General features: G+C 37.0%; 1 protein-coding gene across 4 annotated transcripts in view; it reads right to left on the bottom strand.

Annotated features, from left to right (window-relative positions):
• IL1RAP (interleukin 1 receptor accessory protein) overlaps nucleotides 1-21682 on the bottom strand; it is a 145034-nt gene that overhangs the window by 78610 nt on the left and 44742 nt on the right. For all 4 annotated transcript variants that reach the window (XM_025377770.1, XM_025377769.1, XM_025377772.1 and 1 more), the window contains one exon: nucleotides 15835-15899. In XM_025377770.1, the coding sequence (XP_025233555.1) occupies nucleotides 15835-15898 (64 nt within the window). In that variant the 5' untranslated portion in view covers nucleotide 15899. The remainder of the gene's footprint in view (nucleotides 1-15834; nucleotides 15900-21682) is intronic.

The following is a 21682-nucleotide window of genomic DNA, read 5'->3' as shown; positions in this document are numbered from 1 at the left end:
AAATATGAGAGTAGTATTTCATCCAGCAGTCCCACTTCTAGATAGATATTCATTGGAGTTGAAATCAGTTGAGCATGAGAGTTGAAAATGAGATCCACAAGAGCTGAAATCAGCTGAACATGAGATATTCACAGGAGATGTTCTCAGTTGAATACGAGAGTGCAAATAACCTCAAATAGGTATATACTTCAAAATACTTCAAAAAGACATTTACAATGGCACAGTTACTTTGGAACGTAATTGGCAGTTCTTCAAAATGTTAAGCGTAGAGTTACCATGACCCAGTAATTCAACTTACAGCTATATACCCAAGAAAAATGGAAACATACATACACACAAAAACTTGTACACATATGTCCATAGCAGCATTATTCATGAGAGTCAAAATTTGGAAACCACACACAGGTGCATCACGGATGAATAATATTCATCAATTATGATTCAATGATGAATATTATTCATCACTAAAAAATGATATAGTGATACATGCTATATCATAGCTATACCTTGAAAACATTGCATTAAGTGAAAACTAAATCAACCACAAAATGCCACATGTAATATCATCCACTTATATGAAATATCCAGAACAGGCAAACCTATAGAGACAGGAAGTAGACTACTGGTTGCCTAGGGCCTGGGGTGGGGAGAACGGGTTGTGGATTGGCTGCTAATCCTCAGGGCTTCCTTTTGGGGTGATGAAATGTTCTAAAATTACATTGTCATGATGGCTGCGTGACTAATGTGTCTGGTTTCATTACTTGCAATACAAGGAATCTTTAGAAAAAATATAAAATATAAAAATGTCCTTGGTAATAAAAAGGTAGGGATCCCTCGGATCTGCCAGGAAAAAGAATAATGGACTTGGGAACAGAGGACAAAACCTTGAGTCCTGGTTCTTCTGCTTCCTATATGCAAAACTACATCTAAACCACCTAATCTCTCCGGGCCTCTATTTCCTTATTTGTGAAGTGAGAATAATAATATATTTTACAATGCTATTCTAAGATCAAATAATATAAGCATTTTAATACTGTAAATACTGTATGATATCATTCATCCCTGTAATGGTTACTGAATGTAATGGTAATGTGAACTGTATCTGACACACAGTGTAAGCCCAATACAACATATATTTATTGCATAGAGAAATGAAGGAACACTGATGGTGGAAGGAAGAAGTACTCATTTGTTTAACACATGCATACCCATGCCTACAGATACTGAAATGTTGACAACTAGCTTAGTATACTCTGTAGTACTGAGCTCTTAAAAACAAAACCAAAAACAAACAAAACAGAAAGCTGTCTATAAAGAGAAATGTTGAATGAGTAGATAAAGTTGGTAAGAATCAGGGTGTATAGATAGGTTTTGGGCTAAGTATCTGATACGCTTTGGCTGTGTCCCCACCCAAATATCATCTTGAATTGTAGCTCCCATACTCCCCACATATCATGGGAGGGACCTAGTGGGAGTTAATTGAATCACAGGAGCGGGTTTTTCCTGTGCCATTGTCGTGATACTGAGTAAGTCTCACGAGATCTGATGGTTTTACAAAGGGCAGTTCCCCCTGCACACCCTCTCTGGCCTGCTGCCATGTAGGGCATGCCTGTGCTCCTCCTCTTCTACCTTCCTCCATGATTTTGAGGCCTCCTCAGCCACGTGGAACTGTAAGTCTATTAAACTTCTTTTTCTTTATAAATCACCCAGTCTCTGGTATGTCTTTATTAGCAACTTGGGAACAGACTAATATAGTACCCAATATTAGTAGACTGATAGAGGAAAGTGGGGAGTCGCTAATTTCAAATTCCAAGTATTTGGGTAGCTAATGCTTAATTTCTTGACATGACATACTAACAAATACACAAACACGAGCCATGGTTATAATGCAGGAAAATCTATGGCAATATCTATTTTCCCTCACAAAGCTTCTAATTTAGTAGTCTACCGAGGTCATTTCATTAATATTAAAATTATCTCCGTGCTAGAGAATTTATTAACATACCAATTTACAGATAGAAACAAAGAACCAAGGCTTAAACTATCATACCTGTCACAATTGCCTCTTGCTTGCCATCCCGAGGAATACAACAGTTCAGATCTATATACTTTCTTCTAAAAATTCAGTTACCCTTTACTTCCAATTATAAATTTAATGAGACTGAAATACAATCAGACAATAAGTAATTTTATTTTTGAATTATTTTTCATTTCAACTTCCATTTTAGATATGGGGGTACATACACAGGTTAGTAACATGGAAATTTTGCATAATGCTGAAGTTTGGGGTATAGACACCCGATAGGTAGTTTTTCAACCTGTGTCTTCCTCCCACCTCCCTCTGGTAGTTCTCTGCAGAGTCTACTGTTCCCATGTTTATGCCCATGTGTGCCCAACGTTTAGCTCCCTTTGCAGCAACATTGATGCAGTTGGAGGCCATAATCCTAAATGAATTAATGTAGTAACAGAAAATAAAGTTATTTTAAAAGAGGCAGAAATAAACCCAAACATAATTCTACTTTTCAAAGATAATCACTGTTAAAAGTTGAGTGGAGGCTGGACATGGTGGCTCACACCTGGAATCCCAGTACTCTGGTAGACCAAAGCAAGAGGATCACTTAGGAGGATCTCCTGAGGCCAGGAGTTCAAGACCAACCAGGGCAATGTAGTGAGATCCCATCTGCACCAAAAAAAAAATTAAAAATTTAGCTGAGTCTGGTGACATGCCCCTGTGGTTACCGCTACTCGGAAGGCTGAGGCAAGAGAATCTCTTGAGCACAGGAATTTGAGGCCGCAGTGAGCACTCTAGCTTAGGTGACAGTGCAAGAGCCTGTCAACAAACAAACAAACAAAACAAAACAAATAAAAACAAGGTGTGCCAATAAGATTTTCCATCTGCTTCCACATGCATGACCAGATTGGCGTGCTGGTAAACAGCCAGGGAGTGATGATGAGGAAGCTAATTTCTAGCATCAGTTTACCAATTTCCATGGGGTAAATACTCTTATCAAAGCCAATTTCAAACGACTAATTTGACAAATGGCTCAAAAGTTTCCCAAAAATTTAATAATTGGTTCTTACAAGCCCATACCGCCTAGCTCCAGCAAACAACTGCCACAGTTGGTAAAGGTTTCACACTAGTTCTGTTATATGACACGTGTTTTTAAACAGAAACAGCTATCATAAATGAGTCCATCATATTCCATTGTATTGATACATATATATTGATTTACGCTCCTCGATCATGAATATTTATATTGTTTCCAAAGTTATTTATTTTAACAATCCTATGAAAAATATAGTTTTTGAGTATGTCTTGATGCATTTCTCTGATTATTTTCTTAGAATATAGGGTGTATGGTTCATTACAAGATTAAAGGGAGGTATTTTGGTGGTATCTTTGAAACAAATAGCCAATGTCCCTTCCACAAAGCCTGTTCCAGGTGAGCTCTCAGCCACCGTGTGTGAGACCAGCATACTTGGTCATTAGATCACCATACCCTGACCAATGCTAGGCTGGATTGTTCTTTAATCTCTGCCAGGCTGATGAGTGAAAAAAAAAATGGCATCTCATGTTGGTTTACTTTGAATCTATTATCTCACTCATGAACTTGAGCTCCTTTTTAGACTGATCAATTTTTGTTGATCTGTTTTTGACTGCCTGAACTGCTAGTTTCAAATCTTTGCTAATTTTCCATTAAAATGTGTGTGTGTGTGTATATAATAGCACCTTGTATTCTGATGACATGAACCCTTTGCCATATACTTATGTTTTCCCAATTTTTCATTTGTCCTTTAACTTACAATATTTTGTGCTATACTAATTTTTAAAATCTTTATGTACTCAATTATGTCAAACTTTCTTTGCTGACGCCTACCTTTGACGACATATCTACAAATGTCTCCATCCCAACATTATAATAAATGTTTGCATATATTTTTTTTCTAGGGTTTAATTTATTTTTTACAGGAAGGGGAACATCACACACCGGGTCCTATTGTAGGGAGGGGGTAGTGGGGAGGGATAGCATTAGGAGATATGCCTAATGTAAATGACGAGTTAATGGGTGCAGCACACCAACCTGGCACATGTATACATATGTAACAAACCTGCACATTGTGCACATGTACCCTAGAACTTAAAGTATAATAAAAGAAAATTTAAATATTTAATTCAACTGTGATTTGTTTTGAGGTGAAGTACAAGGTAGGAATTTAACTATTTTTTTTCTAAAACTTATCCAAATGTCCTAGCATTTAAATATATCTTTTTCCTCTGACTCTGGATGTTACCCTGGGCAGCCGCCAGCTGCAGAGCTGGCTTCTTTTCTTTTCTGGATTCCTGTTTTCACTTCAATTTTGGCCTCTAAGGATTTCTTACCAACTCAGCAATTCATTTTAAAAGACATTTATTTTTAAATGCAGCATTTCTAGCTGCTTTACAGCAAAAGGGGTGTTTAGAGGACCTTGTCCGCCATACTGGGAAAAACAGAAATCTTTTCCAATCTTATTCCTACATAGCAGCTCGCATGATCATTTAATACCTTAGCTGGATAATGTAAAGGCCCTGCCCAAATCCTTTCAATGGCTTTTTTTGCAGTTAATGTACCAACACCCTTAGTATGTGCTGCACCCTGCCTACGTCTTCCTCTTCACCCCATGTTCCTTTCCCCATAGTTCTCAAAGCTCCTGCAACCCAGGGCCTACATCTCATGCCACTGCCTTTGAAGGTGGCTCTTTCTCATCCCTCAGTTCTCAATTAAATAGCATATTCTTTAATAGATCTTCCTTCACTATGGGGTAAGGAAAGGAATATCCCATTACTTTCTGTCAATATAATGCCTTGTTTATAACTAGAGAGAACTTCTTATAAAAATGTGTTTACTTACTTATGTTCTTCAAGTAAGAAAATACTTGAAGCCATCCCCAAGACTGTGAATTCCATGAGGGCAAAGATAATTTTTGTTTTGGTTACCAGTACAGGCAAGCACAGTGTCTAGCACATACTCACAAACTATAGACGAATGAATGAATACATGTACAATGTCTTCATCTTTACCTACCCTATACACAAGGAGCTGCACATAACAGGTGTCCAGGAGACATAAGCTGAACTGGGTTTCACATCTAATCATGAAGGACCAACCTCCCTAAATGTGGAGGTCATACAGATCTTTGACCTGTTTCTATTAAATCACAAAGGTACATATTTAAAATAGGAGGGCAATACTCATCATCCTTTTATGACAAAAATATTCCATGTTTTGAAATGAATAATCAGCCTGTTTAAAAAAAAAACAAAAACTCATTTCCCTAGGACTGAAGAGGATTTGTGTATTAAATCTGCTGGGTTTTCAATTCTGGAGAGTTTGCAGTAAATGAAATAGCTTACCTGTGTATGAATATGGAATGGTTAAAATGCCCCCAGCCCATACTTTTGTGTAGTTGCTGAGCCCAAGTGACAGTTATTCTAGCTGTTTTGTTGCCATACACACAAAAAAGTGATCGTTTCCGAGAAAGATAAAACATTCCAGCTCCACCAGAAATAAAATAGAACTTGGAGTGAAACCACAATCAAATTTCACAGTTCACATCCAATCACTGCCAAAGACTAGCAGAAAAGAACTGGCATTTGTAAACTGAAAAGAATTTTCTAGAACTCTACACTGCTGGGTACCCAAAAAAAAAAAATCTCTGAGCCACATGTAAACATCCTTGACTGAGTCCCTTAACACCTAAGGGGAGGAATAGAGCCTGCAGTGAGTCATTGGAAAAGGAGCAAAAGCTAGGGAGTTAGAGTTAGTATCTCTGAGTTAGCCACAGGGGAAGCCACATGAATAATGCCAAAGCAACCTTGCAGAATACTAAAGTTAACAGCTTCCCACTGCACTGAAACCCACTGCATCTGTACCAAGCCACCTTTCCTTCATCCATCTGCAATCTTATTCCTGTATAGAACTGCTTTCCTTTGAGAAAATTTTTATAAACTTGGAAAGATGTGTATTATCTAAATATACACAATTAAAATGTAATGTATATGTTTCAGGAAGACTGGAGCAAATCGTCTTGAAATTCTATTTGCAACATGAAAAAATCACATATTAGATTCTGTTTTGGTAACTGGTTAAACGTTTCTTTTCAAATATGTGTGTTCCATATAATCAATTAAAGCATGTTATATTTTAAATGACACTGCATCTTAAAGTCAAACAGCAATATAAATTTTACCACTCACTTCTATAGTGATATGAGGTAAGTTAATTCAATTTTTTGAATTTGGAGTCCCTCACTTATAATGATAGAAGAAAACACACATTTCTGAATTATGAGGCTTTTCAGAAATGAATATAATATTACATGAATATAATCCTTGATTCAAAGAATGTTACTTTCCTCACCTACCTTCCTTTCTATTACATACCTACCCACCACTATATAGTAATTACCATTTTACAGAGAATTAAAATAAAATAGATTTAAAGCCATGTTTAGCCTAATATGGTCTTCTTTTAGTGATTAAAAACCCAATACTGTAAAATGCTTCATGGCTATTATTGTAGTCATCAATTATTACTGCATTATAAATGAGAGGAGAAACCCTTTTTAAGAACAGGATATTTAGAGTAATAAAGGTGAGAGAGCTAAAAGTTTGCCTTAATAAAGCGACCAGGAAAAAAGACACTGTCCTCACTTTCTTTTTTTGGGGGGGGGTGGAGTGGATTTTTTTTTTATTATACTTTATGTATACATATGTCCTCACTTTCTTCCTGAAATTCCTCTTAGCATTTCACTAAGAATACCGCACGCAGTGGGAGGGAGGAAGTCCTCCAACACTTCCGATTCCTAATTACTCCATTCACAATTTCCATGATTTCAATCAACCTCCAAGTAAAGCTACACCCTCCTCTTAGACCTGAATATAGATTCGCTGGGTTTCTACTGTGCCTCAAGAAACACACTGCTACTAGCAAACACATTTCACAGCTCAGTGTCAATTGCAAACAGCAGCAGATTGTTTCTGCCTTAGAACTAACAAACTTGCAAAAGGGGGTCCAGAGTCTTACACTTTGGCCCGCCATCTCTTCTTCCTTCATTATCCTGAAGAGCATGCAAAGCTTTAAGTCTCCACCATCTCTGCTGTACACTTTTTTTCAGAACAAAAGTATCCTGATTAACAAAGCATTATCCCTGGAGATGCTGACCACTCTCATGGCTGTAGGGGCACAAGATGTAAGGAAACTTCTGGAATAGTTAAGGTTTCTATTTTCTCTCACCATTTTAATACACTAGAAAGGAGGGAAAGAGTAAGACTGTAAAACAAACAAAAAACCTAGAAAAAAATTAACTGTTCAAAAAGGAAACCATTCAATGCAAAGCTCAGAAAAAAAGGGGGTAGTATTTAAATGTGGTATTAAAAATGGTTTAGTTTCTTTGGTAATCTGAAAAAGTATATAACTGAGTTTGTATCAAATCCAGGAAATCCGTCTAGGAATTACTTTCTCTATCTCTATTTTTCTCTTTGCATTTTATGCCTCTCTCTCTCTTTTTCCTACTATACCTCTTTTTTAAAAAAGGGTCTTCTCTGTCTTCCTCTCTGCCTCATTATTCCTTTTTTCTATCCTTCTTCTCTTTTTTCTTATTTTCCTTTACCTTGAGTGGACACCAGAAAATGATGAAAAGACATGCAGACTCAAGCCGTGAATGTCAAAATATCTATCATATAAGAAATTCAGTTTCCTCTAGATGACCAGTTAAATTTAAAAATTCAAAAAACATTGAAAATATAACAGTAAAATTAATGTTTTCTCTCTAAAAATCAAATATCAGTCCATTAAGCAATTTTGGGACACTCTGAAGCCCCAAAGGATCTAGAGAAGAATAGGGCATTCAGGTTAACTCAGGTGCATCAATTTAATGCTAGTAGGTTTTTGCATCTGGTCATCAGATAAGTCTGTGGCAAACAATGAACGGCTTCTCCCCCTTGAAAAGAAAGGGCAAACAAAACTACAGTAAATAATAATTAATAATGGTTGGCATCCACTTGGGAACAATAATTTGTATATCTGTTTGCCTTAAAGCAGGTGTGTCCAATCTTTTGGCTCTCCTGTGCCACTTTGGAAGAAAAAGAATTGTCTTGGGCCACACATAAAATAAGCTAACACTAACAATAACTGATGATCTAAAAAAGAAAATCACAAAATGTCTACAATGTTTTAAGAAAGTTTCAAAATTTGTGTTGGGCCATATTCAAAGCTGTTTTGGGCTTCGTGGGGCCCGTGGGCCGTGGGTTGGACAAGCTTGTTTTAAAGTGATAACAGAGTGAATCTAAAGTGTTCTCGCTCCAAAAATGGTAACTATGTTAGGTAATACATATGTTAATTAGCTAGATTTAGTCATTCCACAATGTATAGATACTTCAAAATATCATTTTACATATGATAAATACAGTTTAATCTCTCATCTAGTAATAATAATAAAGATCTATACTTCAACTATAGTTGTACTTTTTTTTGAGAAAGAGACAGGGTCTTGTTCTGTCGCCCAGGCTGGAGTGCAGTGGTGTGATCACAGCTCATTTTAGCCTTTACCGGCCAGTCTCAAGTGACCCTCCCACCTCAGCCTCCTCAGTAGCTGGGACTACAGGTGTGCATCACCATACTCAACTATTTTTCTTAATCTTTTTGTGTGTGGAGTCAGGGTCTTATTATTTTGTGCAAGCTGGTCTCAAACTCTTGGCCTCAAGCAATGTCCCCACCTCAGTCTCCTAAAGTACTGGGATTATACGCATGAGCCAAAGTGCCTGGCCCATGGTTATACTTCTTATGTAAGTGTAAGTAATTAGGAAAAAATAAAACCCAGCGTAATAAATTAATAAAAAGCAATATTTAATAGAAAAAAAATCACACATATAAAAAATCATGATAGATGTGCTTGTTTTCTTTTTCTTTCCTCTTGAGTATCTACACTTATACAGTAAGCCCTGGAGAAGGTTCCACCGAGGAAACATAATTGGCAAATAGACTCAATTGGTCAGTCTTGCTAGCACTGGCTGGCAAGTTCAAATCTCAAAGGGACCGTAACACTTTCTTATATAAGTGAAGGGGGAAATGTAAACATCAGTATCTTGATGTACGTATCAAAATGAACACTCCTATAAACCTTAAAGAGCACTTTAAAAAATGCAAAAGTAGCCTGTAATCCCAGCACTTTGGGAGGCTGAGGAGGGCAGATCACCTGATGTCAGAAGTTCGAGACCAGCCTGACCAACATGGAGAAACCCCATCTCTACAAAAAAATACAAAATTAGTCAGGCATCATGGCACATGCCTGTAATCCCAGCTACTCAGGAGGCTGAGGCAGGAGAATCGCTTGAATCCGAGAGGTGGAGGTTAAGGTGAGCCGAGATCGCACCACTGCACTCCTGCCTGGCAACAAGAGCAAAACTCTGTCTCAAAAAATAAATAAATAAATAAATATGAAAGTATCTCAGAAGCAAAAAAAAAAAAAAAAAAGGGCTGATGGATAAGAGCCTTAAACTACTATTTCAGACCCTACAAACACTGTAGAAAAGTGATATGTATTTCCCAGTACTGTACAGCTATCCCAAGTATTTTGGTTCCTGTGGTAGAAGGAGAAATGAATGTCATAAAAAAACAACAGAATATGGTCTAGGTTGTTGAGGAAGTGATGATTTTAGTTATTTTCTCTCATTGTCTTAGTTGTCTTGCATTTTCATTGTTCCTACTGTCTCTAAAACTCAGAAAGGCAAAGCCAGGCAATTTTGTACATCAGCTTTTATATGTTTGGATAGCAGGTACTTGAAGGTGACTGAAGTTCCCAAATTATTTGTTAAATGTATCCATTTTCTCACTTTTCCTCAAAAATAAATGAGAGATGGCAGGACTCAGTGGATTTAAAACTAGAGCAATCATTGTGTTGTTATCCTAGGTGGGTATATATTTTATTTTCTAAAAAGTTAATCAGTTAAACAGAAAAGAAACTTTTTAAATGGTGAAAGAAAAATGGGTAGAAACTGGTCTTGGCAGTGAGTCACTACTAAGGTGGCAACCTGGTCCCTAAAAATATGGTCAAAATGAATATTCAGGGTTGGGGAAGCGAGGGAAAGGATAGCAAAAACAAAGGTAACTCAAAAGGGTAGAATAAATTCCTGTAAAACAAACATTTTTACCTACAATGATATGCAGGAGCGCCTGCAAAAATACTGGTATCCCTTAACTAACACAGCCATGCGAAGAAGAACCAGGTCATTTTTCTAAACTTAGAATTATCACTCTGATACAAGAAGCTGTGTATTTGCAAAGTCAGTATCAGGCCAATTATATGGTGCTTAAATCTCTTTTCAATCAGGCTACAGTAAATCCACACTTGGGAAATATAAGTAACTAAAACATAAGTGTGTTCCAAACTACAAACACAGCTTAAAAAAAAAAAAAAAAGTGAAGAGATCTGCTTCCGAGAGGCATCATTTAAACGACAACAGGGTGAAATTCTGTAATTCCAATGACCTTTAGGACTAAGAATAAAATGAAACAGTATTCTTCATACATTTTCCAAATGTTTGGACTAAATTACATACAAATGAAGAGTGTTCAGGGTGACTAGCCATGGGCAACTGGGACAGGAAGCAATGTCACAAGTGTATCTGAGTATGGAGTTTTTAAAGCAAGGATATTCAAATAAAATGAGGCCAGTGGGGCTGACAGCAAACTGAATTCTTACCACAAGTTGAAAGAACCATCACATAGAATTAATAATATTGTATGTCTTTGCAAAAATAAGACAGAATTTTAAAAATAAAGGAAAAGAAACCTAGCCAACTATAACCAAAATACATTAAATGTGGACATTTTCTTTACCTAAAGTAATTCCCCTCCTGCATAATTTGTTCCCAACCTGCCTTTCCAGCTTGACTTCTAAATGCCTTCACACTGTCTTCTGAGTTGCCATGAACTATTTCATTCCCAAATAAGAGATGCATTTCTTCCTAGCAAGGAGCAATGATTAAGTCTTCCCCAATATCTCCTGACAGGATTGGTAACTTTCTCTGCTCTCACGGAATTCTATTTGGTAATTATTTTCTCTTCCTTCTCTCAAACTTTACTGTATTACTTTTAAAATAAGAAACTCCTCTTTCTAACCCTGGATTCGACGATATAAAATGTCAAACACATGATCTTTAGAATGAAGAGAAATCATTGTTAACACTGTTATTAGAAAGAATTCAAGTAGCTAATAGGAGGAGTATACCCTGTGTGTGTCCATGATGCATAATGTTCCTTCATAAAAAAAAAAAAAAAGTTAATCAGTTAAACAGAAAAGAAACTTATTTTTTTTATGAAGGAACTTTATTATTATTATTATTATTATTATACTTTTAAGTTCTAGGGTACATGTGCATAACGTGCAGGTTTGTTACATATGTATTCCAGTTTCCAAGAAACTGGAATTGATTGGGATCAGCTGCTATTGTTTGTTAATTGCTTGGTTGGTTGGCTTGGTTTATAAATAAGGATGCAGTGATAAAAAGTGATGAAATGACCTCTTTACTGTCATCAAACAAGTCACCGAGTAAAACAGAACTTAAATCTTAAATCTCTCAATTAGTCCTTTTTACTATTTATGTATTTTGCATTGTGTAATTCACTCCCAATAATTGGATAGATGATTTCCATTCTCTACAAATTTTGTAAAAATATAATGGAAAAGAAATCAGAGGATCTTACTTCTAGTAGCAGAGCACAGTCCTAAAGAAAGGCAATGTAGTATGGGAAGAAAAAAAAAGAGCACTGTGTTTGGAGTCAAGGCAGCCTAGCTCTATCAGGCATGCCATCATGAACACTTGAGCTACCTCCCTGGATCTTCATTTCTCAAACTATCAAACACGTAGAAGAGTCTCTAGCTCCTACCCCTACACCACGGTTCCTGTGAAGTTAATGATAACATATGTGAAATCTAGCCCTGCACCTGGCACACAGTCAACTGTTGACTTTGAAATAAAATCTTTTTCAAAGATCTGTGTGTGTGCCTGCATTTTGGGGTGGCAGTGCACTCTCTTTTTCATGTGATTTATGCAGCAAATAATTTTGATATGGTAATATTTTTAAAATTCACTATATTCTATACGGTGCTATTTTTATTATCTCCTCAACTTGGGATCACAGGTTCCAAAATTTATTTCTACTCCAAAGGCAGCTTTTAACAATTCAGCTTCCTGACACACTGCCAATGAGGCACAGCAAGAGACATGTATTGAGCTGAAGTTTCCATTTCGAAGTCTTACAAACAGAACTTCTTCGAGTTTATTAGTGAAAATATTTAATACTATAATAAGCAAAAAAAAAAAGGAATATTGAGTTTGAATTTTCGATTATAATCATTTTCCTCCTGAAGAAAATGTTTCGGTGGTGTGAGGGGGCAGGATAAGGGTGTAAGGATGTGCCTTACCTACAAAGCGTAGAAACCTACCACAGAGTAGTTCTTCAACAGTTTACAAAATGATTACCTGTGATCCTTTAGATCTTAATCTTTTTTCTAAGTCATTTATATTCTAACAGACCCCAACTGGAGCATATTTAGTAAAAATAATATGGATGTCAGGAATCCAGAAACTCATTGCAGTCACAAGCATTCTAAGTATAGCTGTGTGACTTCCAAGTAATTTGATCCTAACTTGTCTTATCCAACAAAGGTAGTTACAACAGCTCTGACTACCCCACGGTTTGGGTGTGAGAATGACATTGAATATGTACAATGCAAACTGCTTTTTTAAGCAAAGGGAGCTTTATTATTATTAATATAACTAGCACATTATAATTATAGAATCGCTATTATAATTATCTAAGCTTTAATTCCTTAAAGGGAAATAAAGCTTTCTTAAATCATTTGCTTTTATTATCACCTAAGATGAAAATGTTGCTTCCCCATTCCTGAGGGAATAAGAAGATCACAGTACTGCTAGCAGAAAAATCATGATTGGAAGTCAGAATCACCTGACTTTAAGGTCAGTTCACTGCATGTGAAAACACATTGCATGGCGCTAAGTTCTTATGCTGTTAAGGTTTCTTTTTTATATTTGAGGATTCTCTTAAAAGGCCCACATGGAAGGACTTAGAAGAAAATAAATGTCTTACTAATACGATATGCACGTAGATTGCTTTAGGGTTTTCAGAACATTTCTGCTTTGTTCCTCACATCAACCTGTGTTTCCACTGAGATGGGAACCTGAGCACAGGGAGAGCCTCATGAAAGACCAACGGATCTGTCAGCATCCACAGATGCCTTGTAAAAGGCAATACTTTCATGTGCAGAGAGGTTGGTTGATCCCTCAAGATGCGTAATGATTTCTTTCTTCCCCCACTAGCCTAGAGCCAGTTGCTCTTTTCGTTTTTGTCAACAACATGTCCTTTTTGTTCCTCTCCCTCCAACTAGGAAGTGGCATCACTGTCAGACACAATACACCTCTTCATAAGGAAGGCAAATGAGTATGTGCCAGATGGGCTGAGGGGATTACAACATGTTTCCTGCTCCCATGGTGACGTAATGTGGCTGGTATGAGAACTTATCTTATTCAAGAAGTTAGCTTCCCCTAGCAGAATTATGAGTCACAGTTCCTGGGTAGAAAGCTCTCTTACCAACAGCACTTGAGGTGGGGGCTGGGGACTCCGTGGATGGATTACAGTAAAGGTCGTTCAGAAAAGTAACATGGCCAGGACTGCTGGGAAGGCACCAGCACTCACCAGCTTCCGGAACCCCCTTCAGCAACGGTAACAAAACCACCTCTCCCTCTTCCTTCAAGGTGAGGGAGGACATAAAACTACATGGTGAATTACTGGCATGGACCCAAACAGGCTCCATTATAAAACTGGATAGTTTGGGGCCAGGGGAAGGGATGTATAGGGACATGTATTCAACCATTTGACACCTATGTATTGAGCATCTGCTATGTGTCTATGTGTCAATGATTATTCTGAGTGTTTGGATAACAAACAAAAGTTCCTGAACAAGTTCCTGCCCTCAGGCAGCTTAAAATCCAAGACAGAGGGAGGGAAGGGGGAAGGAAAAGAGATGAGGAGAAAGGAAAGAAGGGAGGTAGAAAAGGAGGAAGGACAGGGAGTTGAGGGAGAAAAAGAAGAAGGAAAAGGAGGAGGGAATGAGAGGAAGAGGAAGAGGGAGGAGGAGGAGAGAAAAGAAAGAAGGTTAATATAATATCAGGGAATGTGAGTGTTATGAAGAAAACTAAAACAGGATAGAGGGAGAGAGAGTGACTGGTGGGGATTTTTAGTTAAGATAGGCAAGGAAGCTTCTGTGAGCAGATAGCATTCAAACATAGACTAAATCAAATAAGAACAAACTAAAATCAAGAATTATATTTAACATATTTGAAAATCAGGACATCAAGAAACTCACCTATCAAATGGGACACCTAACCAAGAAGGACGGATGCTGGACTAAACAGCCAGGGAGCTGTCTCCTAGTATATCCCCGCTGAATAACAGCCCTGGTTATCTACAGCCATTCCTCTGTGAAGCCCCAAAGGGCCAACAAGGTTAGAAGTTACCTCTAGTTTCAGCACTGAGCTGTACTCTGTCCTACTTATACCACTCCTTTAGTGCTATTTTTGGTTTCTAATACAATGTTTTATGTGGCATGGAAAAGCTGAAACGCACCCAGAAAAGATGATCAGGATGGTAGGAGGGCTTAAATCCGTGTCATATGAAAAACAGTTGAAGGCATATATTGCAGAACACTGAGGTCTGGTTATGTGGTAGCTAACTTAACATTTCGGAAGCCCTCTCACAAAGAAAAGGAATTAAAGCAATGATATGGAAAGTATGGTTTATGGTGTTCAGGGGAATTTTACATCAAAAGCTTTATAAAATGAGGACCTCTAGGTTCCCTTCATTGCAATTAGAGAACCATTGCAGTAGGTTTTGGATTGTTTTGTTTGTTTCTTTCTTTCTTTCTTTCATTTTTTTGTTTCAGTCCTGCAGGTGAACCAAGTAAATATTTGGAAAGAGACAAATTTCAGTTTTAGATACTAAAATCAAAGAGGCAAATTTCAGTTTTATGTACTAAAATCTTTCTAAGAATTTGATTAGTCCTAAAACATAGGCTGAAATTTAATGATTAATAATCAGAGGTAGAGAGTGATTTGGGCATAATTCTGGGAAGAAGAGGAGATCTGAAAAGATGGATTTCAAATAGCAAGTCTTTTCCATCTCTAATTTCATGTGATCCAGGCCCATGATGACTGAGTTTGGTTTTCAAACTCTACAAAGGTCTTAGCTGGTTCCTCTTATGAAGCAACATTCCGGGAAAGAATGAGTCTAAAGACAGATCCTTTTTTTTTTTTTTCCTATATAGAAACCATATGACTAAAACTCATTATTTTATTTAACATCTCAATGGATTATTACCACTGCTACCTTCTCCACCTCTGGCTCAAATTTGAAAAACAGACTGTGCTATTATCACTTCCATTTTTCCCCAATAGGACCTGAGGTAAGGTAAAAAAACAAAAAACAAAAAAACAATATTCTAGTTGGCTGAGTGTGAAGGTAATGAAAAATTCCTGTGTTTAAACACAGCGGCCCACTGCCTCCTATGTACTCTATCCCATGAAGACTGGAGACAGCAATGGTTCTTTCCATCACCAAAATTCTATTATTCTTCTGCTCTATGATTATTTGCTACTGTAGAAGACAATGGACATGAATACCATTATGTTTATTTAAATTCATTCTCAGGAAGAGTGGACTCATTACCCTATGCATGACTTGCATTTTAATACATTGTCAAAAGCCATTCACTTACCTGAGGCATCACTTTGCAGGATTCCGTAAAAGTAGAGACTCACTACACACCACAGAAGTGTCATCCTGTAAACATAAATACAAAGATAAGGGAAATCACTTATTACTTCCAAGTGCTTAAATAATAATAACTAGCATGCATGCATGCTGATTATAGACTAGGGACTATTCTAAGAATTTACAATATTAACAAATTTCATTGTCAGAACCAACCAATAAGACAGGTTTTATTTTGTTTTTGTTTTTTTGTTGTTTGTTTTTCAATTCCCATATTGTATGCAGATAAAGAAATTTAATAGACAAGTTTAAATAACATAACCAAGATCCTTTGGCTAGAGACAAGTTTAAATAACATAAACATGATCCTTTTGCTGGAAAGTGGTAGAGCTATGATCAAACTCCAGCTGTCTGCTTCAACAACTCTCTCTTTTTCACTGAACTATAACTGCCTACTTAAAAAATATTCATCTGGATTTTTTGACCAGGACTCACATTTCTAGCAGATAAATTCCATCGTCTTACCCCTCTTTGTATTTCCTTTCTAGTTGGAATACTTTACAATCCAGGTACTTTTCCCTTTTAGTGACATGTAGACACATAGAAAGTCTAGAAATCCTGGATTCAGACTTTGTCTGCAATCTACCACACTCTGAATTTATATTAAGGAAAATATATAAATCTAATTCCCTGCTGTTCATACTCCCCTCTTCTCACTGGAAAACAGAAATGATGGGGAAGGAGTCTACTTTCTATGATCTTTAGCCTTCCTATTGATAAGCAGCTGAAACAGCCAACTAGCATGAACCACACCCTTACATTTGGTTGTGTGATATTTAATGCCAAAGACCTGAAGATTTGACAGCTCTGTGAAGTATTTCTTTTCCTACTACCCAAGACATATCTGATCACTGGTAAAACCTCTGTGAGTTATAAATACTGAAACCTGAACATGATGCAGAAATTCCATGCTCAAGAACTCTGCTTTCTGTGTCGAAGCTAACAGCCATATAAGAATGCTTGCAGAGGTCTTGGTAACTTGTACAGATCATACTTCTAGTAAGTGACAAAGATGGGATTTACATCCACATCAGACGAACTACAAAGATTATTATCTCAAATAGCCTATGCCACAAGTTTCACAACCACAAGTACGCAGCAGCTTGAACAGATCAAAGAGGTATTTGATAAATAAGACGACCACACAACATCATTTAAAATGGGCCAGTTTTAAGAGCATTAAACTATAACAAAAGGTATAAACTACACAAGGAATCCAAGAGGTGTGGCCACCCTAAAGGACGATGCAAGCTTCCAACTCCCATCACCTCTATTGACCACACCTCTCCAAAAATCTCTGGTTCATGCTTCCTTTTTTAGCCTGGTTGTACACAAATCACAGGAGAGCTCGTCATATCACAAGCCATTGTTTCATCTGATAAATTAAATGATGTTTTCTTCCCAGTACCTCCTCCTTCCAACTCTTATGTTATGACCTTGGGGAAATCTTTTTCTCTCCATCAGTCTTTCATTTATTCAATAAAACATGTATTGAGCATTTTCTCCTTCTTTTCCGAATTTTTTAGATTTTTTTGTGTGTGGTTACATAGTAGGTATATATATGTGTGTGTGTGCCTGTGCGCATGTATGTGTATATATATACATATATATACACATACATATACACACAGGCACACACACACATATATATGGACCAGATATGGTTTGATACAGGTAAGCAAGGTGAAATACGCACATCATGGAAAATGGAATATCCATCCCCTCAAGGATTTATCCTTTGAGTTTCCAAGTCGCTATGATATAGCTACGAAGCCTCTGGTGAGAAAAATGTAGGATCTTCTCTAAAGGCACTTTTCCAAAATAAAGATGAACCCCAAGTAAGCCACTTTAGTATCATCAACTATGTATAGAACACACATCCTGAGACCCTCACGAGATAAAAAGACTTGCCAGACAGAAATTCTCTCATAGGCAGGGTCTAACAGAAACTTAAAATGTGCAAAAGAAAAAAAAAACCCTGCAATACGAAGTAAAAAGTGATAAAAATAGAGAGGAACAGATAAGTGTTATTGAAGATTAGCAAAGGAAAGAGGTCACTCCAGCCAAGACAATAAAAGAAGGACGAAACACAAGAGGTGACATTTGAACTGGTTTGGATACTTAGACTTGAGGCAGAAGGAACATGTGAGAAAAAGAAACTTTTAGTGGAGAATAATCCTCAAAGGTAGTGAAGGCATAGAACACATATAGAAAATAGTATAAAAAGAACTGAGTCTCGCTCAAGCACAAGGTATTAGAAAAAGAACTACAGAAGATTTTGTTGGAAAGCAGACAGTGGTAGGATCACAATATGGCAAAGCCTTAAATAACAGGCTAAGGGCTTGGGATTTAACTTAAACAGCACATAGGGAGTCACTGAAGTTTTCTGAGTAGAGGAGCAATATGACCATCAAATTGTACTTTATAGAACACTGCCAGGCACGTACTGGATAGATTGCTGCTAAATTCTGTCTTGAAATCATTTTGGCTCCCGAATCTGTTATCACAATAATTGCTATCTTCCTAGCTTTGTGACATCTACAAACTTGATCAGCATGCAACCTATATCCTCATCCAAGTCATTAATAAATGCAATTAATAATTCTGCATTAAACTTGCCAGCAAAGAGCAACGAGAGATTTCATTGCATTCAGGGAACCGTAATTTCAGGCCCACTTCTCAGCCATGCTAAAGCAATACGCCCTCCCAAATTGCTGTTGGCTATTTAAAAACCCCCACGTACCTCTACATTTTCCCAGTTTGCCTGTTTATAAGCTGCTGGATTCCTAAGGCAACATTTAGAAGACATTCTAATTAGTGTGATTGAGGGCCTTAATTGATATTCCCAAGAGTAACTGGATTATGCTGAAGGCAGCAAAGAGTCAGGTCACCAAGGCGAAGCTAATCTACAGATCACCTGTCTGCAAACACACACACAGGGCCTGCCCTGTGATGAATTAGAATAAAGCAGACTGAAAAGGAGATGTGATTGAGAAGGCTGGTTTTGACAGATTGAAGGTATCAATGTTATTGGGAGGCGCCTGGCTGATCTGAAACCTCTCAGAGAATGCTGGGCCATTTAGCACTGTCTAGTATTCAGCCTTAGAATTGTATTGTAAAGAGTACACTTTTGGTTCTTGCGTCTTAGAGTGAGAGGGTGCTGGGTCAGAGATGGAGAAACTGTCAGGAAGCAAAGGGACATGGATAATAAACATAGTTTCTCGGTGTCTAAATTAGAGCTTAGCTTTAGATTATTGTGATGGGGCCTAACAGACCCTGCTGTTATTTCAGATGATTCTAACCCACAATGGAAATGCCTTTCCTGCATTATCCATGTTATTTCCTGCATGATAATCTTCATACTCCCTCCCTTATGTGTTGGTACATCTCTCATATTTAATCCCATTGTTCCCATTATATCAACTTTAATGCCTATATCATTTAGCAAGGAGATTTAAAATGTACTTAGTTCTCTGTAATCGACAACAATGTTAAAGATGTGTCTTAACACGTACTCAGCACCTTAACATCTATTTCTGCATGTGAAACTTTGTATTGTCTGCATTCTCTAGACTTGGTCATCATTAGCATCTCCTTATCGCCCCAATCTGACCACTAGATTCTCTCATCTAGCCAGCAGGTGACAGGCTGAAACCAGGTTTGCTGCCCCAAGGGTGGGATTTGCCCTGAATCACCATTTGTTCTGCCTGCCTTCCGCACAGCAGCATTTCACCAGGTCACAGGACTGGATTTGTCCCTCAGTTTCCTGATCCCATATCTAGCTCTATACTCAGAAAACACCCACTCAGGCCTTCAACCTGGTGCTCGTCAGCACCTTCTTCCAGGAGCCTACCTTGCGTCCCTGTAAAGGCTTGCAGTCAGCTAGATTATCCTCCTATAACCATGAAACTCCTAAACCTGCTTCATCCCTGCCATGGTTGACTGACACCCTTTTCTATGACCTGCCCACTGAAAACTATGAACATTCACAGTTTTGAAAACGTGGACATTCATGCCAAAGAAAACAGCCCAGAAGGCCATCCCCATAAAAGCTCAACTCTGTAGTCAAATCACTTCCTTGAGTCCCGATCCTGCCCTACTCCCATTCAGATCTTTCCTTCTATTTTCTCTAAGTTACTGCAAAGAGTCTGAGTAGGTCTTGCATTCTGTGCTTACCTAAGATATAATAAACAAGCCTTTGAAGAAAACAGGAAAAGGATTAATTATTCCATTCTACAGAAAAGGAATAGCATTTATTAAGACATAAGAGTTATTTTCATAATCTTTTGTGGAGTTTATAGGGATTTTTTTGAAAATAGGATCCTTGTGCAGAACATTTCAAATACAATATTTATCAGTAAATGAAAATTTTAGCAAAGTGACATGAAAGGCTCTGATTTGGGGTAAAATGAAGCAAATATTCTTCCTCTTGTCTTTCCCAATGAATGCAGTTATAAAACATGAGCATATTACATGGAACAACTGTTTGAGACTTCTAAAAGTAAAAAATAATGCATTCTTTTCAATAGGACATTCACCAAGATACACTATATCATGTATCATAAATCAAATTTTAACAAATTTAAAAGAATTCAAAGTATGTTCTCTCCCCATAGAATTAAACTAGAAATCAATAACAGAAAGATAATAGGAAAATCTCCAGACATTTCACAATTAAAATATATGTGTTAAAATAAAGTATATATGGGTCAAAAAGAAAGTTGTAAGGGAAATTAGAAAATACTTCTAACTTGACAAAAATAAAAATAAAACATACTAAGTGTGTGGGATGTAGCTAATGTAGTGATTAGAGGGTAATCTGTAGCATTAAAGGCTTATCTTAGAAAAGAAGAAAGATGGTAAGCTCATAATCTAATCTTCCACTTTAAGAAACTAGAGAAAGAAGAATAAATGAAACAAGCATAATAAAGGCAATTTTATAGAGTAGAAATCAAATAATTTTAAAACAGGAAATATATACATATACAAAAATAAAGAAACCAAAAGTTAGTTCTTTGAAAAGAACAATAAAACATAAACCTCAAGCCAGGTGATACATTAAGTAAGGAAAAAAGGTACTATCACTAAAAGTAGAAATCAATGATGGGACATGACTAGTGATCACGGGGACATTAAAACAGTCATACAGCTATATTACAAACTCTAGGTTCATACCTTCCACAACTTAGATAAAATGGACTAATATCTCAAAAACCACAAACTACTATAGCTCAGCTAAGATAAAACAGATGACCTGAATAGTCCAGTAATATATTCATCTCCAGAGTCACCAGAAAGGAACACAATATTGCTGACACCATCATTTTAGCCTTATGAAACCCTAAGCAGAGAACCAGCGAAGCCACATTGTTCTTGGCCTTCTGACCCACAAAAACTGTGCAACAATAAATGGGTGTTTTTTAAGCAACTAAGTTGTTTGCAATTTGTTAAAATGGTACTAGAAAATAATAGAAGACACATACCATATTCATGAACTGAGAAACTCAACATAGAGAAGTCAATTTTCTCCAAGATGGCCTACAGATTTAGTAATTCCAATCAAAATCCCAGAAAGATTTTTTTCTAGTTACAGAGAAACTGATTCTGATATTTATATGAAAATAGAAAGCCCTAAGACATTGAGAAAAGTTTTGAAAAAGAAGACTAAAGTTGGAGGAATCATACAAGAAACAACTCAATTTTAAAACGTTGAAGGCATAAAGAAACACTTTACCAAAACGGATATGTAAAAGTCAAATAAACACATGAAGAGTCATTCAAAGTCATTAGCC

This window comes from Theropithecus gelada, chromosome 2 (assembly GCF_003255815.1).
Source record: "Theropithecus gelada isolate Dixy chromosome 2, Tgel_1.0, whole genome shotgun sequence".
NCBI classification, from domain to species: Eukaryota; Metazoa; Chordata; class Mammalia; order Primates; family Cercopithecidae; genus Theropithecus; species Theropithecus gelada.
The sequence above is the reverse complement of the archived record's forward strand: the minus strand, read 5'-3'. Positions and strand labels throughout refer to the sequence as shown.